The sequence below is a fragment of the Phacochoerus africanus genome, chromosome 5, assembly GCF_016906955.1.
Source record: "Phacochoerus africanus isolate WHEZ1 chromosome 5, ROS_Pafr_v1, whole genome shotgun sequence".
In the NCBI taxonomy this organism is placed as follows: domain Eukaryota; kingdom Metazoa; phylum Chordata; class Mammalia; order Artiodactyla; family Suidae; genus Phacochoerus; species Phacochoerus africanus.
This window is the reverse complement of record NC_062548.1, coordinates 26,916,879-26,936,107: the sequence shown is the minus strand read 5'-3', so window position 1 is coordinate 26,936,107 and position 19,229 is coordinate 26,916,879. Positions and strand designations below refer to the sequence as shown.

The following is a 19,229-nucleotide window of genomic DNA, read 5'->3' as shown; positions in this document are numbered from 1 at the left end:
GCCAGGAGTCGAAGAGGAGCTGCAGCTGCCAACCTACACCACAACCACAGCAATGCGAGGTCCGAGCTGTGTCTGCAGCCTACACCACAGCTCACAACAATGCCGGATCCTTAACCCACTGAGTGAGGCCAGGGCTCGAACACACATCCTCATGGATACTAGTCCGGTTCATTACCGCTGAGCCACAATGGGAACTCCTGAGCCTGAACTCTTGATTCCCCGAACCTGCTGCTCAAGGCCCTGCACAGCAGCAGAAATCACCCTGTGGCGCAAAATGAACATCTGGGCACCATTCGGGCTGCTTCCCTTTGCCTCCGTGCTTCCCGAGAATCAATCCTTTCGAAAACACCGTCGAGTCTACCTCCAGACAGATCTCGCATCCTTCTGCTTCTCCATCCCATCCCACCCCACCCACCGCCTCTTTCACCTGGCCTATCGCAAAGCCTCCTAAGCGGCCTCCCTGCTTCCAGTCTATATTCGCTCTTCGGCACTCCCAACCAGCACATCACATGGCCATGAGCTCAGGCCAGAGCTCTGCTTAAAACCCGCAACAGTTCCCCACTGCTCTCGGAATCCTATCTAAACCCTCATCATGGCCTACGAGGGGGTCCAATACAACCCAGCCTCTGCCTTCCTGGCTCCTTTTCCAGCCTCATCTATCCCAGGCTCCTCAGAGCTCTCTAAACCACGAAAGAGGCCTGTCAGACCTTCAGAAGTACCCCAGCCTCGCTCCCTGCAGAGCGGTCTGATTATCTTTTATCCCCCCTGTCAGATCTGTGCCACGTCTTCGATCTAAACCACAGCTCGCGAATACTGGATCCTTAACCCACCAGATCCTTAACCCACCGAGCGAGGCCAGGGATCGAACCCAAGTCCTCATGGATGCCAGTCAGATTCGTTTCCTCTATGCCACGACGGGAACGCCAGCGCTTACCATTTTAAATTGCACATGTATCAGTGTGTGTTTTTGAATACCTGCCTCCCCCTTCACAATACAAGTTCCAGGAAGGAATGGACCACATGACCTCTTTTTTTTTTTTTTTTTTTACATTACCCTACCATTTGGTTTACCCATATAGACCCCATGACTAGAACAGCATGGGGCATGGAGTCGGGAGCTCCATAGAGTCATAAATTTGTAGCAGCTTCGCAAAGAATGGATGACTCTTCTACATATACCACAGCTCACAATGATTTTATCCTTCGCTGAACTCCCCCTCAACCTTCCTGGTCAATACAGTTTTTAAAAAACTTCCCTGGAGTTCCCATCATGGCGCAGTGATTAACGAATCTGACTAGGAACCATGAGGTTGCGGGTTCGATCCCTGGCCTTGCTCAGTGGGTTGAGGATCTGGCGTTTCCATGAGCTGTGGTGTAGGTTGCAGACGCAGCTCGGATCCTGCATTGCTGTGGCTCTGGCGTAGGCTGGCGGCTACAGCTCTGAGTGGACCCCATAGGCCAAGGGAGTGGCCTCAGAAAAGGCAAAAAGACAAAGAAAGAAAAAGAAAACTGAAGAACAAGAGAGTCACTGGTAGGAGGAAGCACATGTCAGAGGCGGGGTCCTCGCATGCAGCAAGGATGGGTCAGAGTCTTTTGCTGGGCAACCTGGCAAGGTGTATCAATAGCGTAACTGCACATCCCCTCTGCCCCGGCAACACCGCATCTACAACTCGCTCCTTAAAAAAGGATGCTTGATATATGACATACGATGCACGTGGAAGAACTGGCTACAATGGCTAAAAAGTTTATACAACTGAAACATCCATCAGTGGGCTTCTCTACAGCAATTAAAAAAGGAGGAGCTGGAGTTCCTGCCCCTTGTGGCTCAGCGGGTTAAGCATCTGACTAGTATCTATGAGGATGTGGGTTTGATCGCTGGCCTCGCTCAGTGTATTAAGATCTGGTGTTGCTACAAGTTCCAGCATAGGTTGCAGACGTGGCTCGGGTCTGGCCTTGCTGTGGCTGTGATGCAGGCCGGCAGCAGCAGCTCTGTTTCAACCCCTAGCCTGGGAACTTCATATGCTGCCAGTGCAGCCCTAAAAAAAAAAAAAAAAAGAATGAGGTGGGCTTGGATGTATTAACCAAAAAACAATAGAAGCTATGCTAATTGTGATATATTTTCAAGTCCAAGGGAGGGCCACAGGGGAAAGCAAGTTACAGACCTCTATGGGGAATAGGAGCCCATCAGGGTAAAAGATGTGTTTATATGTGCATTTAAATGGTCTGAAAGGATAACTTTTTAAGGAAGATTTCCGAAAGTGCCTAGTCTCGGGAGCAATAGCACATATATAAAGCTAGCTGCAACTGACCAAACCGCAACCTTAGACCAGGGGAAAATGCTACTGTTTCAGCACATCCTCCCTGCCTGTTTTATGTTGAGACCTGTGGTTTCAGCAGTTGTACTAACACTGATAAGGCGACCACAGAGCCAGTGCATCAGCACTGCAAGGGACAGAGGGAGAGGTCAGAACTGGCTCTGCTCCCTCAGTCTCTAGTCAGCAGGTGAACCTCAGTTTCCTTATCCAGAAAGGTGGAGAACCACTCACCTCTCACCCAAGTCCCCTTCCAAGTCTAAAATCCTTTGGGTTTTTGTTTGTTTGTTTTACTTTTTTTAGGCTCGAACCCAAGGTATATGGAAGTCCCCAGGCTAGGGGTCAAATCAGAGCTGTGGCTGCCGGCCGAAGCCACAGCCACAGCAACGCAGGGTCAGAGCCATATCTTCGACCTGCACCACAGCTCACTGGATCCTTAACCCACTGAGCAGGGCCAGGGATCGAACCTGCATCCTCATGGATACCAGCCATGTTCGTTTCCGCATGACGGGAACTCCCAAAGTCTAAAATCTGATGATTCTCTCATCATCTGTCTCCTTCAGAGATCTGGAGCATCGCTAAAACAAAAGTGACAGCAGGGAACTAACTAGGAAGAAATATACTATTTAATACTCGGTCACAAACTTCAATGCGACCAACACAATTTCATTTTTTTCGCTACTTTTCAACTGAATTCGAGGGACACCCTAAAGTCATATTACTCCCTGGGAATCACTGTGACACATCAATGTACTAAACAGCTTCATACAAACCAGAAAAACTTTTCTCACACATCTGCAGCATCAAATCAGAGCTTCCCAGCATGACAAAGTAAGTTGTGAAACCGAGCCAGTGGAAGCCCCTGATCGCAAGCTTATCTGCCACTACTCACTTAAACATGTATATTCCCTTTGTAACCCAAGAACACTAATAAATAAGCACCACCAGGCACCAGGGTTCAAGGGGAAAAATATGGGAGAGAAAATTTGATGTAGCAATTATTTTTTTGTTTAACTGCAAATTTGGAAAGCATTCCTACAGTTCCTCTTTTTTTTTTTTCTTTGTAGGGCTGCAGGTGCAGCATATGGAAATTCCCAGGCGCTAGGGGTTGAACTGGAGCTGCAGCTGTCAGCCTCCACCGCAGCCACAGCCACTCGGGCTCCAAGCTGCGTCTGCGACCTACACCACAGCTCACGGCAACGCCCGGATCCCCAATCCACTGAGGGAGGCCAAAGATGGAACCCACGTCCTCATGGATGCTAGTCGGGTTTGCTAACTGCTGAGCCACAACGGGAACTCCCCCCTACAGTTCTTTTATCAGTAGATCACTCTATCCACTCGTTCTTTGGAAGCCCAATTTGAAAACCGCTGCTATAAAACCTATCCTGGTTACTTCAAAGATCACCATTCATCTTGTACCTACTGCAGAAGGGCACTGAGTGCTAGAAATCAGAGAGCACCCATCTGAACCTGGAGCACCCACGCTAGCATCCTATTAAAGTGAGGACAATAAGCTTGTGTTAAAACAGCATATCGAGCATGCAGGCTTCAAAATGATTTATTTACTCTCACAGTTTGACTAAGAAAGTGATCCAAGGATCCTGCCAATGAAGGCCAACTTTTACTCTAGTGCTGCAGCAAACACAGAGGGAAGAAAAGGAAAAAGTAACCATCTAAAGGCTGGGAGAGTAAGGAAAACGTCCACTAAGGGCGCACAAAACATTTCTCTTAACAGTTTCTCAACCTCAGCTTTTGGCTAGATAATCCTTCTTGGGGGGATGCTGCCCTTTATAACACTTAGCCCCATCCCTGGACTCTCCCCACTAAGTTGCCAGGCGCATCCCCCGCACCCCAGCTGGGACACCCAAGTATGTGCCTCCAGACGTCACCAAATGTCCCCGAGAGGGGCAGGGGTCGGGGAGGGAAAAAGTGCCTTGGTTGAGAACCATGACTCTAAGCGCGGGAGAAAAACTTCCATGCAGAAAGAGGGAAAGATCTAAGTAGCAGCTGCGGAAGTTCCTCAAAGCTTACAACGGTTGGACCCGTCACACCATTGCATTCAGACAACAAAAATTCAACCTGAACAGTCGACCGTGACCTGGCTCCTCCACAACCAAAACTCCGTTGGCCTGGCAAGCTCCTGACACCAAAAGCAGGAGAGAATTCTAACTGAAAATCTTACAAACGAAACTCTGAGTACCTTAGGGAAGTTTTAAGACCATCAGAACACATCCGGAGACACACGAAATGCTTTTCAAGACGGGGCAAATTTTCTCAAGAGGGCACAGTGGTTTCAACTCCTCCACCAAGTGCCAGTGGCCGCCTGAAGCCCAAAACTCAACAGGATTCCGAGGAGAAGAGTCTCTGCATCAAAGAACAATGTCTCTGCCACCACCAGGTCAGGGGGAGCGTGGCGCCCCCTGTGCCAGCATCCACTTTCTTGGTGTTCGACCTCCTTTGCGATTCACAGGCAGGACCAGGGTCTTGCCCAAGATGAGAGTGCCCGGCACGAAGGAGGGGAGGCACTTTGTGGGGCTGCCTACAAGGCCATCCCCTCCTTTACCCATAGCTTCTGGTAAAGCAGGAAAACCCACATGCTACCTTCCTGCCTCCAGGGTGGCCAGAGGTGCTCGAGCGACATGAGTGTCGTGAGTGAGACAGGTGTCAGCAGAAGCCTGTTGAGGGGGCTTCTGCGGGAACTTGTATCTCCCTGATGATCTCCAGCCTAGACTGGGTAGAATGTCCTGAGGCACAGCCAAGGACAACAGAAATGGACGGGGTCCTAGGGGGCCCAGAAAGCCCCTGCGCCTCCAGGAACCATCTCCCTCCAGACTTCCGACAGGGGAGTTAATTCAACAGCTTTATTGCTGAAGGCACCATCAAGAAAGAGGGCTGCCTCGTTCTGGTACCAAACGCCCGCCTAACAGACTCAGTAAAACTTCCAAAGATGGGAGGTGAATGAATGAATGAATGCAAAGTGAAATCTACCAAAGGTTCAGGAAGAGGCCGTTTTTTAAAAACAAAAGCCTCGAAGAAGAATCCGTTCAACTCTGCCAAAGCATGACTGTACATCAGTCTCTGCTTTTCTAGATTTACTGACCCCTTTCTGTTACAGCCTTTTAAGGGATTTAAAAAAAAAAAAAAAAGTGAACACAAGCTCTTAAAAAGCAATGGACACGTCCACATAGAAAAATGCTGTAGAAATGGCTTTTCACATTTTGGAAAAGAAGAGAAAACCAACCTTCACCCACAGGGCTCTGACCTTGAAAAGCGTGCAACTGCTGGGGCTACTTTCAGGGACGGACACACATAAAGGAAAAAGAAAAAGCCTGAGAGGAGCTGGCTGGCTGCCACTCTCTCCTACTTCTTAGTTTGAGATCTCTGACGTGAATTGTCTCTTCTTCCCAGCCCCTATCCCAGGTAAGGGTTTCCATTCACATTTCCAAGATCGAGCAGCAACCATTTTTTTTTTTTTATTGTTGAGAAAAACAGGGTAAAACAACATACATCATATAAATAAAAGGTAAGTAAGATGAATTAAGAGGGGAGGAGCAGAACTTGACAATGCTGTTCCCATCCTCAAGCGAGTGCCGATTCCTTAAACAGCTTAGCATTTTATATTTTAATCAAAACATTTACTCTTACTAAAATATGTGTACTTTATTTTATTTATTTATTTACTTTTGTCTTTTTGCCTTTTCTAGGGCTGCACCCAAGCTAGGGGTCTCATCGGAGCTGTAGCCACCGGCCTATGCCACAGTCACTGCCACTCGGGATCCGAGCCACCTCTGCAACCTACACCACAGCTCACAGCAACACCGGATCCTCAACCCACGGAGCAAGGCCAGGGATCGAACCCGCAACCTCGTGGTTCCTAGTCAGATTTGTTAACCACTGAGCCACAACGGGAACCAAAACACGTGTACTTTAGGAAAAAAAAAAAAAAAACTTCATAGCATCAATGGAAAGCCAGCACCAGCTGCCATAAATAGAAGACAAATGCAAAAATAAATCCAATGAAAACATAACCTTATTAAATGCTAGCTACTGTTGCCTACTTGAGTCTCTAAACTTGAGTCTTGTTTTCCCTTTTTTTGTTTGGTTGTTTGTTTCAAAAAAAAAAAAAAAGAAAGAAAGAAAGAAAGGTGAGAGGGTGAGCAAGAGGTGTTAAAGACAGGCTACCACCAAGCTGAGACTTCCTCTTGGGCAGAAGCAGTAAGAGAGTGGAAAAGGAATGAACTTTTTTACTGTGTGACTTCATTCTATTGAATTCTATTTATATCTATTTCCCACCTAAAAGTATCCCTCAAACAATCTGAAATCATCTTCCCCTTCTGCTGGAATAAGAGCCCATTTCCCTAGCCCAGCCTGAACAATCCCACACCATCTGGCCCCAGCCCACCACTCACACTCAGCTTTCACCTCTCTCACATTTGCAAGAACCCAAGAGCCACATCTAGCCCACTGCCTATTTCTGTATGGTCCACAAGCGAAGAATGATTTGTAGAGATGAGTACTTGTCATCGATTTGAAGATAGGGATCATTAATTTTGAACTCCAATTAAGCTAAATATTCTCCTCTCCAAAAAAAAGGAGTCCCATTCTTCTCATTCCTAGACCTGTATTACCAAATATCGTGCGCAATTACTGTAATACATGTTAGGCAATAAAAATGTGCAGAAATGTGTTTTTCTCTTGTTATTTCAAGTACCTACACAATATCCTCAAGTTTTGCATTTCTGACCAGCAGAGCCTAAAACATTTGCTATCTGGCCCTTTACAGAAGGCATTTGCCCATCCCAGAGGGACACTGCTGGTGTCCCTTCTCGGGTGGGCCACACTGTCCTTAAACTTGGGAGCTGCGTCCCCCTGAGCTCCTCAAGGCTGGCTCTCCCTGGGGTTACTCAAGTCTCAGAATGTCACCTGCTCCGAGAAGTCACCCTAACACTCCCCCTCCCCATTTAAAGTCCCCTGCCGGCACATCAATCACATCACCAAGTTTTACTTTCTTCAAACCACTACCTAACATTACCTCCGTTAACTTACTAAAGTTTCCACCAATTAAAAATAAAGATGGCAAATACTCACAGTACTACACACAATGAGAAGCATTTTACGTACTAGGTTGAACCCTGTAAAAGTGCCAATCTGGGAGTTCCCATAGTGGCTCAGTGGTTAACGAATCTGACTAGGAACCATGAGGTTGCAGGTTCGATCCCTGGCCTTGCTCAGTGGGTTAAGGATCCGGTGTTGCTGTGGGTAGGTCGCAGACGCAGCTTGGATGGGTGTTGCTGTGGCTGCGGTGTAAGCTGGCGGCCACAGCTCCGAATTGGACCCCTAGTCTGGGAACCTCCATGTGCCGGGGGAGCGACCCTAGAAACGGCAAAAAGACCAAAAAAAAAAAAAAAGTGCCAATCTGTACGTCAGGATGGTCAAAAATGGGTAACTTCACAGCGTTCAACCCAACACAGCAACTTGTTAGCGGCTCCCAGCCACCTATGAGGTAGGTGCCAGATGAGGAAACTGTGGCACAGAAAGATCGAGCGACCTGCCCGAGGTCACACCTCCAGTAACAAGGATTCGAACCCAAGCTCAATATTCCCACCCCCAACAAAGTTAGCTCCAGGAAGGCGGATGGTCTCGTCTATGGTCCCATCTCTCCCCTGTGCCCATCACGGCGCCCGGCACGCAACAAGCCCTTAACACGCGATGAATGAATGAATGACTCTTCCTTAAGATCCGCGCCATCTGCCTGGCAGCGCGGCCCACACCCCTTTCTCCAGGCAACCAGTGCTTTCGGTCCGCCCGCCGCGACCACAGCGGGGAAGGATGCTCCCGGCAGGCGGGTGCCCAAGCCTCACCTTGAAGTCGCGGCTGTGCTGTGGGGTGTACTCCAGGGTCCACAGGGCCCGCACCAGGTGCGCCAGCTGCTCGGTGACCTCGCCCTGGCCCTGCGAGCCGCGGCCCGCGGGCTGCTCGGGGTCAGGCGAGGGCTCGGGCCGCCCCGCCCGGTACTGGCCGAGCGCCAGGTACTCGGCGAAGAGCTCGGTGTTGCTGAGACACTGCAGCGTGGCGTTCATGAAGCACGTGTTGCCGTGGTTCCGGAGCCCCGCCACCCCGGGCACCGGCTCCGCGGCGCTGGCGGGCGGTGCGGGCGAGGCGGGCGGCGGCGGGCACGGCGGCGGCGTGGGCGCGGCGGCCGGCCCGGGCGGGAAGCAGCTGCGGAGGCCGCCGCGGTCCGGGGCGGCGCCCTCGGAGCTAAGGTGCGAGAGCGTGGACAGCGTCTTGAGGACGCGGCTCATGAAGCTGCCCACCGAGCGCGCCGACGAGGGCGACGAGGGCGCGGTCGGCCCGGGGCCCCCCGCGCCGCTGCTGCCGCCGCCGCCCGCGCGGCCGCTCCGGAACAGCCGCTTGCTGAAGGAGCGCTTCTCCTTCCCGCCCGCCGCCGCCACCGCCGGCGGCGGCGGCGGCCCGGACCCGGGCGCCGTTACCTTGGACATGGCGATGGCCGCCGACGCTCATCACCGCGCCCGCCCGCCCGGCCCGCGGCTCCGCCACGGCCGCCGCCGCATCCCGCCGCGCAGCGCCTCACTGGGCCGGGGGGCTAAACACCCCACACACCTCAGAGCGCCGCCGAGCCAGCGAGCGAGCGAGCAAGCTAGCCGCTGCCGGCTGGGCTGGCGGGCGAGCGCGAGATCCGCCCAGCTGGGCCGTTCACGTGACCCGTCTCCTGGCGCCGCCCGCCCGGCGCTGAAGCCGTCTCAGCCGCCATGTTGGCTACGGGAACGGAGCCTTCTCTCCAGCCAGACGCGATGACTAGTGGCTCCGGGCGCGTCCCGCTGCTTGAAGCTCAGAGGAAGCCATGTCTAGTGTGGGCAAGGTCCAGGCGCCCAAGGAAGCGCACGGCTAGCGCAGGGTGGTGGACGCCCCGGGGTGGGTCTCGGTCTTCGCTGATTCGACGGTGGAGGCTTTGGGAAAGTGCAGGGATCAGGATGTCGCCCCTTACCAGACCCTGGAAGAGGAGATGGACATGGCCTGACCGATCCTGGGCAAGCCCGCCCCGCCCAGCTCCCGAAGGACCCTGACCGTCTGGGTGCCCACCCGAACGCCACCGCAAAGCCTGGCACGTCCCGGCAGGCTTGTCTTCCAGGCGGCACTTTGGGGTCGCAGTGGAACAGTATTATCAGAATTAACTTCCTTTTCACACCAGCCTTTAACCTCCCCCCTCCCCACTCCACTGCTGCCCATCATTCATTCAACAGTAACTACTGTGTGCCAGTCCTAGACGCTGTGAATACAACGAAGTGTGAAATTAACTGGGTTTCTGCCTACTTTCCAGCTAGTGTTGCTAATAATAGCTGCCGAGTTCCAAGCATTGGGCTGAGCCGGCAATATCTCCTTCAGTCTTTTCCACTGGATTCCTTTGAGATTGGTAGACTCGTACCCTTTTCAAATCCAAGTCAAAGCCCCTAGACTTGACTTCTAAACAAAAAGTCACAGGCACACAAATATCAGAAGGACCAAGATAGATCATATCAGTGAGTGAAGAATTTTGATGTTTCAAATCATCGTATTGATTATTATTACTTTAAGTGACTTGACTCTCAGTGCCGGGGATAGTATAAGGAATGATGAGGACCATGGCAAACTGCAAATCAACTCCTAAAGCAAGTGGCTGCCACTCAGCTCCAGCCAGTTGTTCCCGTACAGAAATGAGGGCTCAGATCATCTGATATTTATTTATTTATTTATTTATTTATTTATTTATTTATTTATTTTGTGGGCCACGCACGTGGCATATGGAGGTTCCCAGGCTAGGGATTGAATCTGAGGGACAGCCACCAAGCTGCATCTGCGACCTACACCACAGCTCACCACCACGCTGGATCCTTAACCCACTGAGGGAGGCCAGGGATCAAATCCGCACTATCTTGGTTACTAATTGGATTCATTTCTGCTACACCACAACGGGACCCCCCCCCCCACCATCTGATTTTTCTTTCTTTCTTTTTTTTTTTTGTTTTTAAGAAAAGGTGGAAATCCTGTTTTTAAATAGGTTGGTTCAAAATTTTGGGGTTTTTTGTTTGTTTTTGTTTGTTTTTAGGGCCTCACCCGTGGCAGAGCCAGGGATAGAACCTTCATCCTAATGATTGCTAGTCAGATTCATTAACCGCTGAGCCACAACGGAAACTCGCAAATTTTTTATTACACACTGGGAGGGAAATTCCATCTTTGTGCTACCTTCAGCCCCAAATCCACTGGTCGTGACCTCCCCTCTGTAGATTCTCCTCTGTGCTAACCCTTGGCTGAGTTCTGGTTACTGCAGAAGGGAGAAATCAGGGAGAGGAGAGACTCTCCCCCTTTTAAAACCCAAACCCCCACCTTACACGGTATTGCTTTTTGTCTCTGGCCTCCACCCCATAGTAAGCGAGACCCTTATGATGACACATGAATGGATTCCTTGCACTAGCCCCCAGATCCCTCCATTCCCATCTCCTAGTCAGAACATTCATTCCTCACTGCATCTTGAGCTCACCTGGACTCAGGAAGGTGATCTGCTCATTCATACTAAAGTATGAATGCAATAGCCCTCAAACTTTGCAGACATGTGTTAAGTTTTTTTCAAAGAAAATCATGGAGGAGGAAAGGACCAAAAAAAAAAAAAAAGGAACAGCTTTTGGTGAAATTTCAAGTAGTTTGACAACATTGTATCACAATATCCAGACAACATGTTAAAAGTTTGTTTGCTTGCTTGTTTCTACCAAGTAAGAAGGGTCTTGGGGCTGTGATCGCTGACTTGCAAGATGGCCCCAAGCTTTGCTGCCCTCTGCTGCTGCTTCTCTTTCTTCTTCTTCCTCTGCTTCTTCTCCTTCTTCTTCCTCTTCTTCCTCTTTTTCCTCTTCTTCTTCCTCTTCCTCCCCCTCCCCCCTCCCTTCTTCCTCTTCTTCTTCTTCCTCTTCCTCTTCTCCTTCTTCTTTTTAACACGTTTCCATTTGGGGCTCATGTCTACAGCATCCATCATGTTTGCACAAAATCCGCAAAAGACTGTCAACTCTTAAAGCTGAGACTAGATCTGTTTTGCTGACCATAGATGCCCAGCACGGACCATGGTTCTAATAAATGTTTGGTCAAATGAATAAATTGCTTTAGGAGGACATTAAGCATAGCCACAGCTTTTCATCCTTCACATCTTTATACCCTGAGCCCATCTCTTACTTCAGCCACAGCTATAAACTCTATAAACTGTATAAGCCATTGCAGTGTGACAGCCCCCCTCCACACACGCGCTTCAAACCCCTGCTGTTTATCGCTTATCTCTTTGCTTTTCTGCCTAAAGGTTCTCCCTAAAGCCGGGGAACTCACTCTATGGAGTTGAATTAACAAGCTCCTTCCCTTAACAGGGGCAACCCTCAACCAGTGGGAAAGAGCAGCTGGTGGAAGACACGGCCTTCCATCCTTTGGATGGACAACTCTGAGGTGCATCCAACAGAGTTCTTCAGAGAGTCCCCAGCAGGACTGAGCCCCCGGCTGCCCTCTGTAGTAATCAGTTCAATGTACCCTTTGCTGGATTTCTTTTCTTCCTGTCTCATTCTTCCTACTCCCTCACACCTGCTTCCAGGATCACCTCCCAAAACAGATTATCTGCATCTGGGTCTTTGTCTCAGGCTCGGATCTAAGGGGAACCCAAACCGAGACACTGAGTCACTTTAATTAGAGCTGGGGCCTTCAAACCCGAGATGGATCTGGAACTCATCAAGATCAGGTTTTCTCCTGGCTGCTTCGAACAATCCTTGGTCTTTGCCACCAGTAGAGCTTGTCCATGTGACTGTCCTGACAGCTGCTTTCCAGAACATCTTTCCTTCCTTTACTGCCATGCATGCCTAGCAGACAATAGGTGCTAACAAGCGTTTTTGTTTTTGTTTTTGTTTTTAATTTATAAAACTGGAGTTCCCGTGGTGGCGCAGTGGTTAACAAATCCAACGAGGGACCACGAGGTTGCAGATTCCATCCCTGGCCTTGCTCAGTGGGTTAAGGATCTGGCGTTGCTGTGAGGTGTGGTGTAGGTCGCAGATACAGCTCGGATCCCACGTTGCTGTGACTGTGGTGTAGGCGGGCAGCTACAGCTCCCAATTAGACCCCTCACCTGGGAACCTCCATATGCTGCCAGTGCGGCCCTAGAAATAAGGCAAAAAAATAAATACATAAATAAATAAATAAATAAATCGCAAAAAAAAAATGTCATGCTATAGTTGAGCAGTAATCAGAGGCTGGTTTCCTTGTTCACCAGAATCTGGCAAAATACAATTCTCTCTGATGTTCCTTAGGTAGGACTGTCCTCCAGTCCAGCATTGAGGAATGGCTTGCTCTTCCCCCAACAGGGTCAGGCAATTTAATCCAGACATATGGGCCTTTGCTCCAGCTGTATTCTCTACCCCGACACCTTTCCCTGAGCCTCTTCATTTACCCAACTGTTCCTTATCCTTGACTCTCACCTTAGGTGTCCCCTTCTCCAGGAGGCGTCCCTCCTATAGGCGCTCTTGACACTTCTCAGTTAATGACACCACTTTTACCGTGAAAATCAGCTTACAATCTGTCATCTGCCCTAAAGCATAGGCTTCAACCCAACAGAAACTCATCTTACCTGTTGTCAGGTAATTAGTAAGGTAGCCATTGTATAGCATATTGATTATTTGGCAGCAGAATATCCAGACAACATCCTGGAGCTCCCATCATGGCACAGCAGAAACAAAACCAACTAGGAACCATGAGGTTGCCGGTTCGATCCCTGGCCTCGCTCAGTGGGCTAAGGATCCAGCATTGCCGTGAGCTGTGGTGTAGGTTGCACAAGGGGCTTGGATCCAGCCTTGCTGTGGCTCTGGTATAGGCCGGCAGCTGCAGCTCCGATTAGACCCCTAGCCTGGGAACCTCCATATGCTGCAGGTGTGGCCCTAAAAAGCAAAAAAAAAAAAAACCACCAAAAAACAAAACCCAAATTCCTTCATGAACTATTCAAGCCCCCTGCCCAATTCTCCTCTCCTACCTTTCCAGGCTTATTGGCCCCCATGTGGCCCCAAAGCCATCCTATCCCAGCTCGACCAAAACAGACTTGGAAAAGAATCCCTAATTGGAGCGCTCAGATGGTCATTCTTTAAGACCCACCCCAAACAACCTTCTGTAGTAAATCTTCCACCATCACTCTCTGTACCGACCTCTTATCCATAAACTCAGTAAACACAAATTAGAAACAACTGTGCAGTGAGTATTGTCACGAGCTCAACTGGATCCATTCCTGCAACTTGTCTCCTTAAGCTGACCCCTTGGGCCAAAGCTTATGTAAATTTCACATTTGGACACTTACTGTCAAATTCACCTCCAGAAAGGTTTTATCTTACCAACAGTTTGGAGGGGGCGGCATTACCCAAACCCAAGACGGTATTGCATTTTCCAGTATTTTTCACATTGGCAAATTCCATGAACAAATGATGGCGTATCTGTAGGAGTGAAATCGAACATCACGTTTTGGTCTTTCGCCATCAAACATCTAAACAGATGTCCTATTTGAAGAGGGTATCAGATGAGGCAGGACAATTCAAACCTCATCGTGAAAACTGAGGAGGGGGCTGTGGGGAGAAGGTATTCCCCTTTCCACCCTGGAGGCTAGAGCCCAGGAAGACGACATAAGACCAGTCAGATGCTCCACCTGGCCCTTGGCCCTGGATGTATGGACACAAGTTTAGCTGGAGCTAATGCAGCAAATTATTGAATCTAGTGGCTCTATATTCAGCAGGAGGTCCAGTGGTGGCAGTGCCAGGAATGCTGGCAGTGAGTGTCCAGTTTGCTGCTCTAGTGGCCAGTTCTTTCTGGTGCCTCCCTCCTTGCATTTCTGCCCAAACCTGTTTCCCCAGCTCTGTTTGTGCTGTGAGCTAACCTGATAGGCTTCCTATAAATCTCTCTATTGCTGAAACGAACCAGTATCAGTTTCCCTTGTTTGCAATCAAGAACATTACTAGCAATGCCTTTTTATTAGCAATTTGTATTTTTGCTGCTGTAATTTACCCGTACACGTCATTTGCCTAATTTTCCTTTGCTATGTTCCTCTTGTGAATATTAGTTAATAAAAATACTTTATATATCTGTTACAATATTCTTTGATCTCTGAGATTTCATTGGTTATTTATTTCCATTTTACCATATTTACAGTGTTTTATATCAACAAGAGAATTTAAATTATATAGTCAGATTGGTCCATTTTTTCTATAAAGATTCCTGATTTTTTTTTTTTTTACGTGCTTAGGCACTCCAAGATCATAAGAATACTCATCTGTGTTTTCATGTAGTGCTATTATGGTTTCTATTTTTTCTTTTTCTTACTTTTGATGTTGGCTCCATCTGGAATTTATTTTTGTGTAAGAAATGAGGTAAGGCTCTTGCCTTTTCCTCCACCCACATGGCCAGCCAATTGTCCCAGCATCATTTATTTTTAAATAATCTAACCTTTTCCCACTGCTTTCTAATCAGATATTAAATTCCGACTATATTTAGGGATCTTAAAAAAATTCTCTTCTTAGAGTTCCTTTTGTGGCTTAGCTGCTTAAGGACCCAACGTTGTCTCTGTGAGGACATGGGTTCTGGCCTGGCTCAGTGGGTTAAGGATGTTAACCCACATAGGTTGCAGATGTGGCTCAGACCTGGTGTTGCTGTGGCTGTGGCGGAGGCCATAGCTGCGTCTCTGTTTCAACCTGTAGCCCAGGAACTTTCATATGCTGCAGGCCATAAAAAGAAAAAAAAAAAAACTCTTCTGTTTCATTGATATGTCCTTATAGTCCATGATAATATAGATATAGGATATATTGAAATATGTGCTAGGGTAATACCTCCTAGCATTTTACTGGTGGTTCACTTATTCTCTCAGATAAATTTAATTATTTGGGGTAATTAATTTATATAGATTAACTTAGGGAAAATTGACATCATCATAACATTTATCTTCTTACCTGAGAATAAAGTATACCTTTTTTTTTTTTTTTTTGCCTTTAAGGGCCATACCCTTGGCATATGGAGGTTCACAGGCTAGGGGCCAATTGGAGCTACAGCTGCCAGCCTACACCACAGCCACAGCAACTCGGGATCCAAGCCGCGTCTTCAATCTACACCACAGCTCACAGCAACACAAGATCCTTAACCCACTGAGCAAGGCCAGGAATCAAACCTGCAACCACATGGTTCCTAGTCAGATTCGTTTCCACTGCGCCATGATGGGAACTCCCTAAAGTGTATCTTTTTAAAGTTAAATAAGGCCTCTCCATGTTCCTCAGAGTCCTATCGTTTCCTTCTATAGGTTGTGTAACAGTACGTTTGCTCCTGTTCATTGCTAATATGAATGGGATATTTTTATGCCATTACGTTTTCTGTTATTTGTCTCTAGGACAAAATTATTTTTGTAACCAACCACCTTGATGTACATTAGGTCTTTGTTGTTGTTGTTGTTTTTAGGGCCCCACCTGCAGCACATGGAGGTTCCCAGTCGAGGGGTCGAATCGGAGCTACAGCCTCCAGCCTGGGCCACAGCCACAGTAATGCAGGATCCGAGCCACGTCTGTGACTTAGCCTGCAGCTCAGGGCAACGTCGGATCCTTAACCCACTGAGCCCCACCTGCTGCGGCCAGGAATCAAACCTGTGTCCTCATGAATACTAGTCAGATTCGTTTCCAATGAGCCACAAGGGGAACTCCTCCATTACTTCTTAATCATAATTTTCAGTGGATTCTCTTTGGATTTTTAGGAGTTCATGTTAATGCATGAGATGATAACCTGGCCTCTTCCTTTAAAATAATTGTACTGGAGTTCCCGTCGTGGCGCAGTGGTTAACGAATTCGACTAGGAACCATGAGGTTGCAGGTTCGGTCCCTGCCCTTGCTCAGTGGGTTAAGGATCCGGCATTGCCATGAGCTGTAGTGTAGGTTGCAGACACAGCTCGGATCCCGAGTTGCTGTGGCTCTGGCGTAGGCCAGTGGCTACAGCTCCGATTCGACCCCTAGCCTGGGAACCTCCATATGCCACAGGAGCGGCCCAAGAAATAGCAAAAAGACAAAAATAAAATAAAATAATAATAAAATAATTGTACCTCTTATTTTCCTTTCTCTTATCTAATTGCCCTTCTAGAAATCTGTCAAGTAATAGCAATGAGAGTAGGAAAGTCTGCATTGTTCCTGACTTTTACACGTCACCATTAAGAATGAGGCTTGCTTTTGGTTTGCAATATATATTATTTATTGCATTAAAGTGGTATCCATTTATCTCTACTTTGGAAAGGGTTATTATCAGAAATGGATGTTGAATCTTATCAAATGCCTCTCAGTATCAACAGAGATGAGCAGATGCTTTTTTGTTCTCTTTGACCTGTGTAGCCATCACAGGTTCTTATATGCAAACAACATAAATTACTTTGAGCTAACTTAAACAGAAAGGGAGCTTACTGGAGAGATGGATAGCAAGCAGCTCACAGAACTGTCAGAAAAGCTTCAGGAGTTCCTGTCGTACATAGCTCAGTGGTTAATGAACCAGACTGGCATCCATGAGGACGCAGGTTTGATCCCTGGCCTTGCTCAGTGGGTTAAGGATCTGGCGTTGCCTTGAGCTGTGGTGTAGGTCGCAGATATGGCTCTGATCCCGCATTGCTGTGGCTCTGGCATAGGCCGGTGGCCACAGCTCCAATTGGACCCCTAGCCTGGGAACCTCCATACGCCAAGGGTGCGGCCCTAAAAAGACCAAAAAAATAAATAAATAAAATAAAAAAGAAAAGATTCAGCCTTAGACTTGGGAAATCAAGGAAGACAGTAGAGTCAGGACCCTGCACCAGAAAATGCCTTCACCCTCTGCCATGTTGTCACCATCGGCGAAGCTGGACACACTGAGCCACCAAAGCTGGCACAACCGTTGGCCAGTGGTAGCCACACTTTTGGACCCTTGGTTCTGCTATAGAAGAGCTGAATCGTCTTGAATAATTTCTGATTGTCCTTGAAATTTTTCTGTCACACCTTCAAAATTCTAAGCCGGAAGTGGAAGCATCTATTTTGTTGGGCTAACTTCTAGGTCCAGTTACTAGCTCCTGGGCGGTAGGAAGGAGAGTGTATCTTTCTACAGCTTCTATAGTGGGAGACAGAGTTGCTTCCCATTCATCTTGAGACTTTCTCCAAAAGGATGATTACTCAAAGCTGGGCAGCAAAAAATGACAAATGTCTACTGCAACCTACGGATGAGGTGTATCTTGATAGCATTAAATGTATTGCTTTATCTGCTTGCTACCATTTCACACAGTTTGTTTTTTTTTCTTTTTAGGGCTACACCTGCAGCATCTGGAAGTTGCCAGGCTAGGGGTGGAATCAGAGCTGCAGCTGCCACCTGCACCACAGCCATGACAACACCAGATCTGAGCTGCGTCTTCGACCTACTCTGAAGCTTACGGCAATGCTGGATCCTTAACCCACTGAACAAGGCCTGTGATTAAACAAGGCCAGTGATCCTCAAGGAGACTACGTTGTGTCTTATATGAGTCATAACAGGAACTGCTCACATAGAATTTTAAATCTATTTTTATAAGAAAGCCAGCTTGCTGCAGTCTGTGTGTGCATACTATCTTTGTCAGGTTTAAGCTTTATCAGCTTTAGCTTTTTTAAAAAAAAAATTTTATATAATGATTTTTATTTTTTTCCATTATAGCTGGTTTACAGTGTTCTGTCAATTTTCTACTGTACAGCATGGTGACCCAGCTACACATACAAGTATACATTCGTTTTTGTCCCATTATCATGCTCTGTCATAAGTGACTAGACATAATTCCCAGGGCTACACAGCAGGATCTCATGGCTCATCCATTGCAAAGGCAAGAGTCTGCATCTATGAACCCCAAGCTCCCCATCCATCCCACTCCCTCCCCCTCCCCCTCGGCAACCACAAGTCTATTCACCAGCTTTTTAAAAACAATTGTCAAATGTCCTTATTTTCCCCAAGGCTCTGGAACAAGTTAATGATGTATGTTCAAAGGTTGTAAGAATTCTCCCATTTACTGTCTGGATCTGATACGCCTGGCAGTTCTTTGAAATAGTTTGCGAAGGCCTTCCATTAATACCAGTCTGTCTAAATTTTCTCTCTCCCTTTGTATTAATTTTAGTCATTTTCTTTTGCTAGAAAAATCACCCATGTTTCCCAAGTTGCTCGCACAGTCTTACAAGGAATTAGTTTAAGATGCCATGTTCTTTTGGCTCAGGACCATGCAGGTGAGTTTAATACGGTCCTCCATTTGTGACTCTGTTAACCCTGCTGTACGGCAATGGCCTCTCCTGTCCTGTCCCCTGTCCTTTCTTCTTGACAAGGATATTCACTAAGTTGATGCATTCACAGCTGATTCGCAGCTGGTGCCACACCCAGGTCCGAGGGATCCTTTAGCCCTTTTTGGGGCCAGGCCCCCAGCTGGGTGCTTTGCTTTGAGTGGCTGCACCTGTAACTCTCTTCTTTGGGCTCCTGGCACTGCCTGGTCTGTACGCACGGAGAGCTGGACATGCCTAGAGTTTATGTCTCCTGGGGTGGCCCTTAGCCACTGACTCTTGGGTGCAGAAGTATGGAAGCCAGCTGCTCTGTCTCCATCATCACAAATTCTGAGGCATCCCTCACATTCGAGAACTCCCTGCAGGATTAGGATGAAAGTAGCTTTTCCAGGAGTTCCTGTTGTGGCTCCGTGGTTAACAAATATGACGAGGAACCATGAGGTTGCGGGTTCGATTCCTGGCCTTACTCAGTGGGTTAAGGATCCAGCGTTGCTGTGAGCTGTGGTGTAGGTCGCACATGCAGCTCAGATCCCGAGTTGCTGTGGCTGTGGTGTAGGCCGGCATCTGTAGCTCTGATTTGACCCTGAGCGTG

General features: G+C 48.1%; 1 protein-coding gene across 1 annotated transcript in view; it reads right to left on the bottom strand.

Moving 5' to 3' along the window:
• Positions 1-8,984, bottom strand: part of USP31 (ubiquitin specific peptidase 31) — an 84,972-nt gene extending 75,988 nt beyond the window's left edge. The window contains exon 1 of the mRNA XM_047780318.1: positions 8,174-8,984. Coding sequence (XP_047636274.1) covers positions 8,174-8,812 — 639 coding nt within the window. The 5' untranslated portion in view covers positions 8,813-8,984. The remainder of the gene's footprint in view (positions 1-8,173) is intronic.
• Between the last annotated feature and the right edge of the window lie 10,245 nt (positions 8,985-19,229).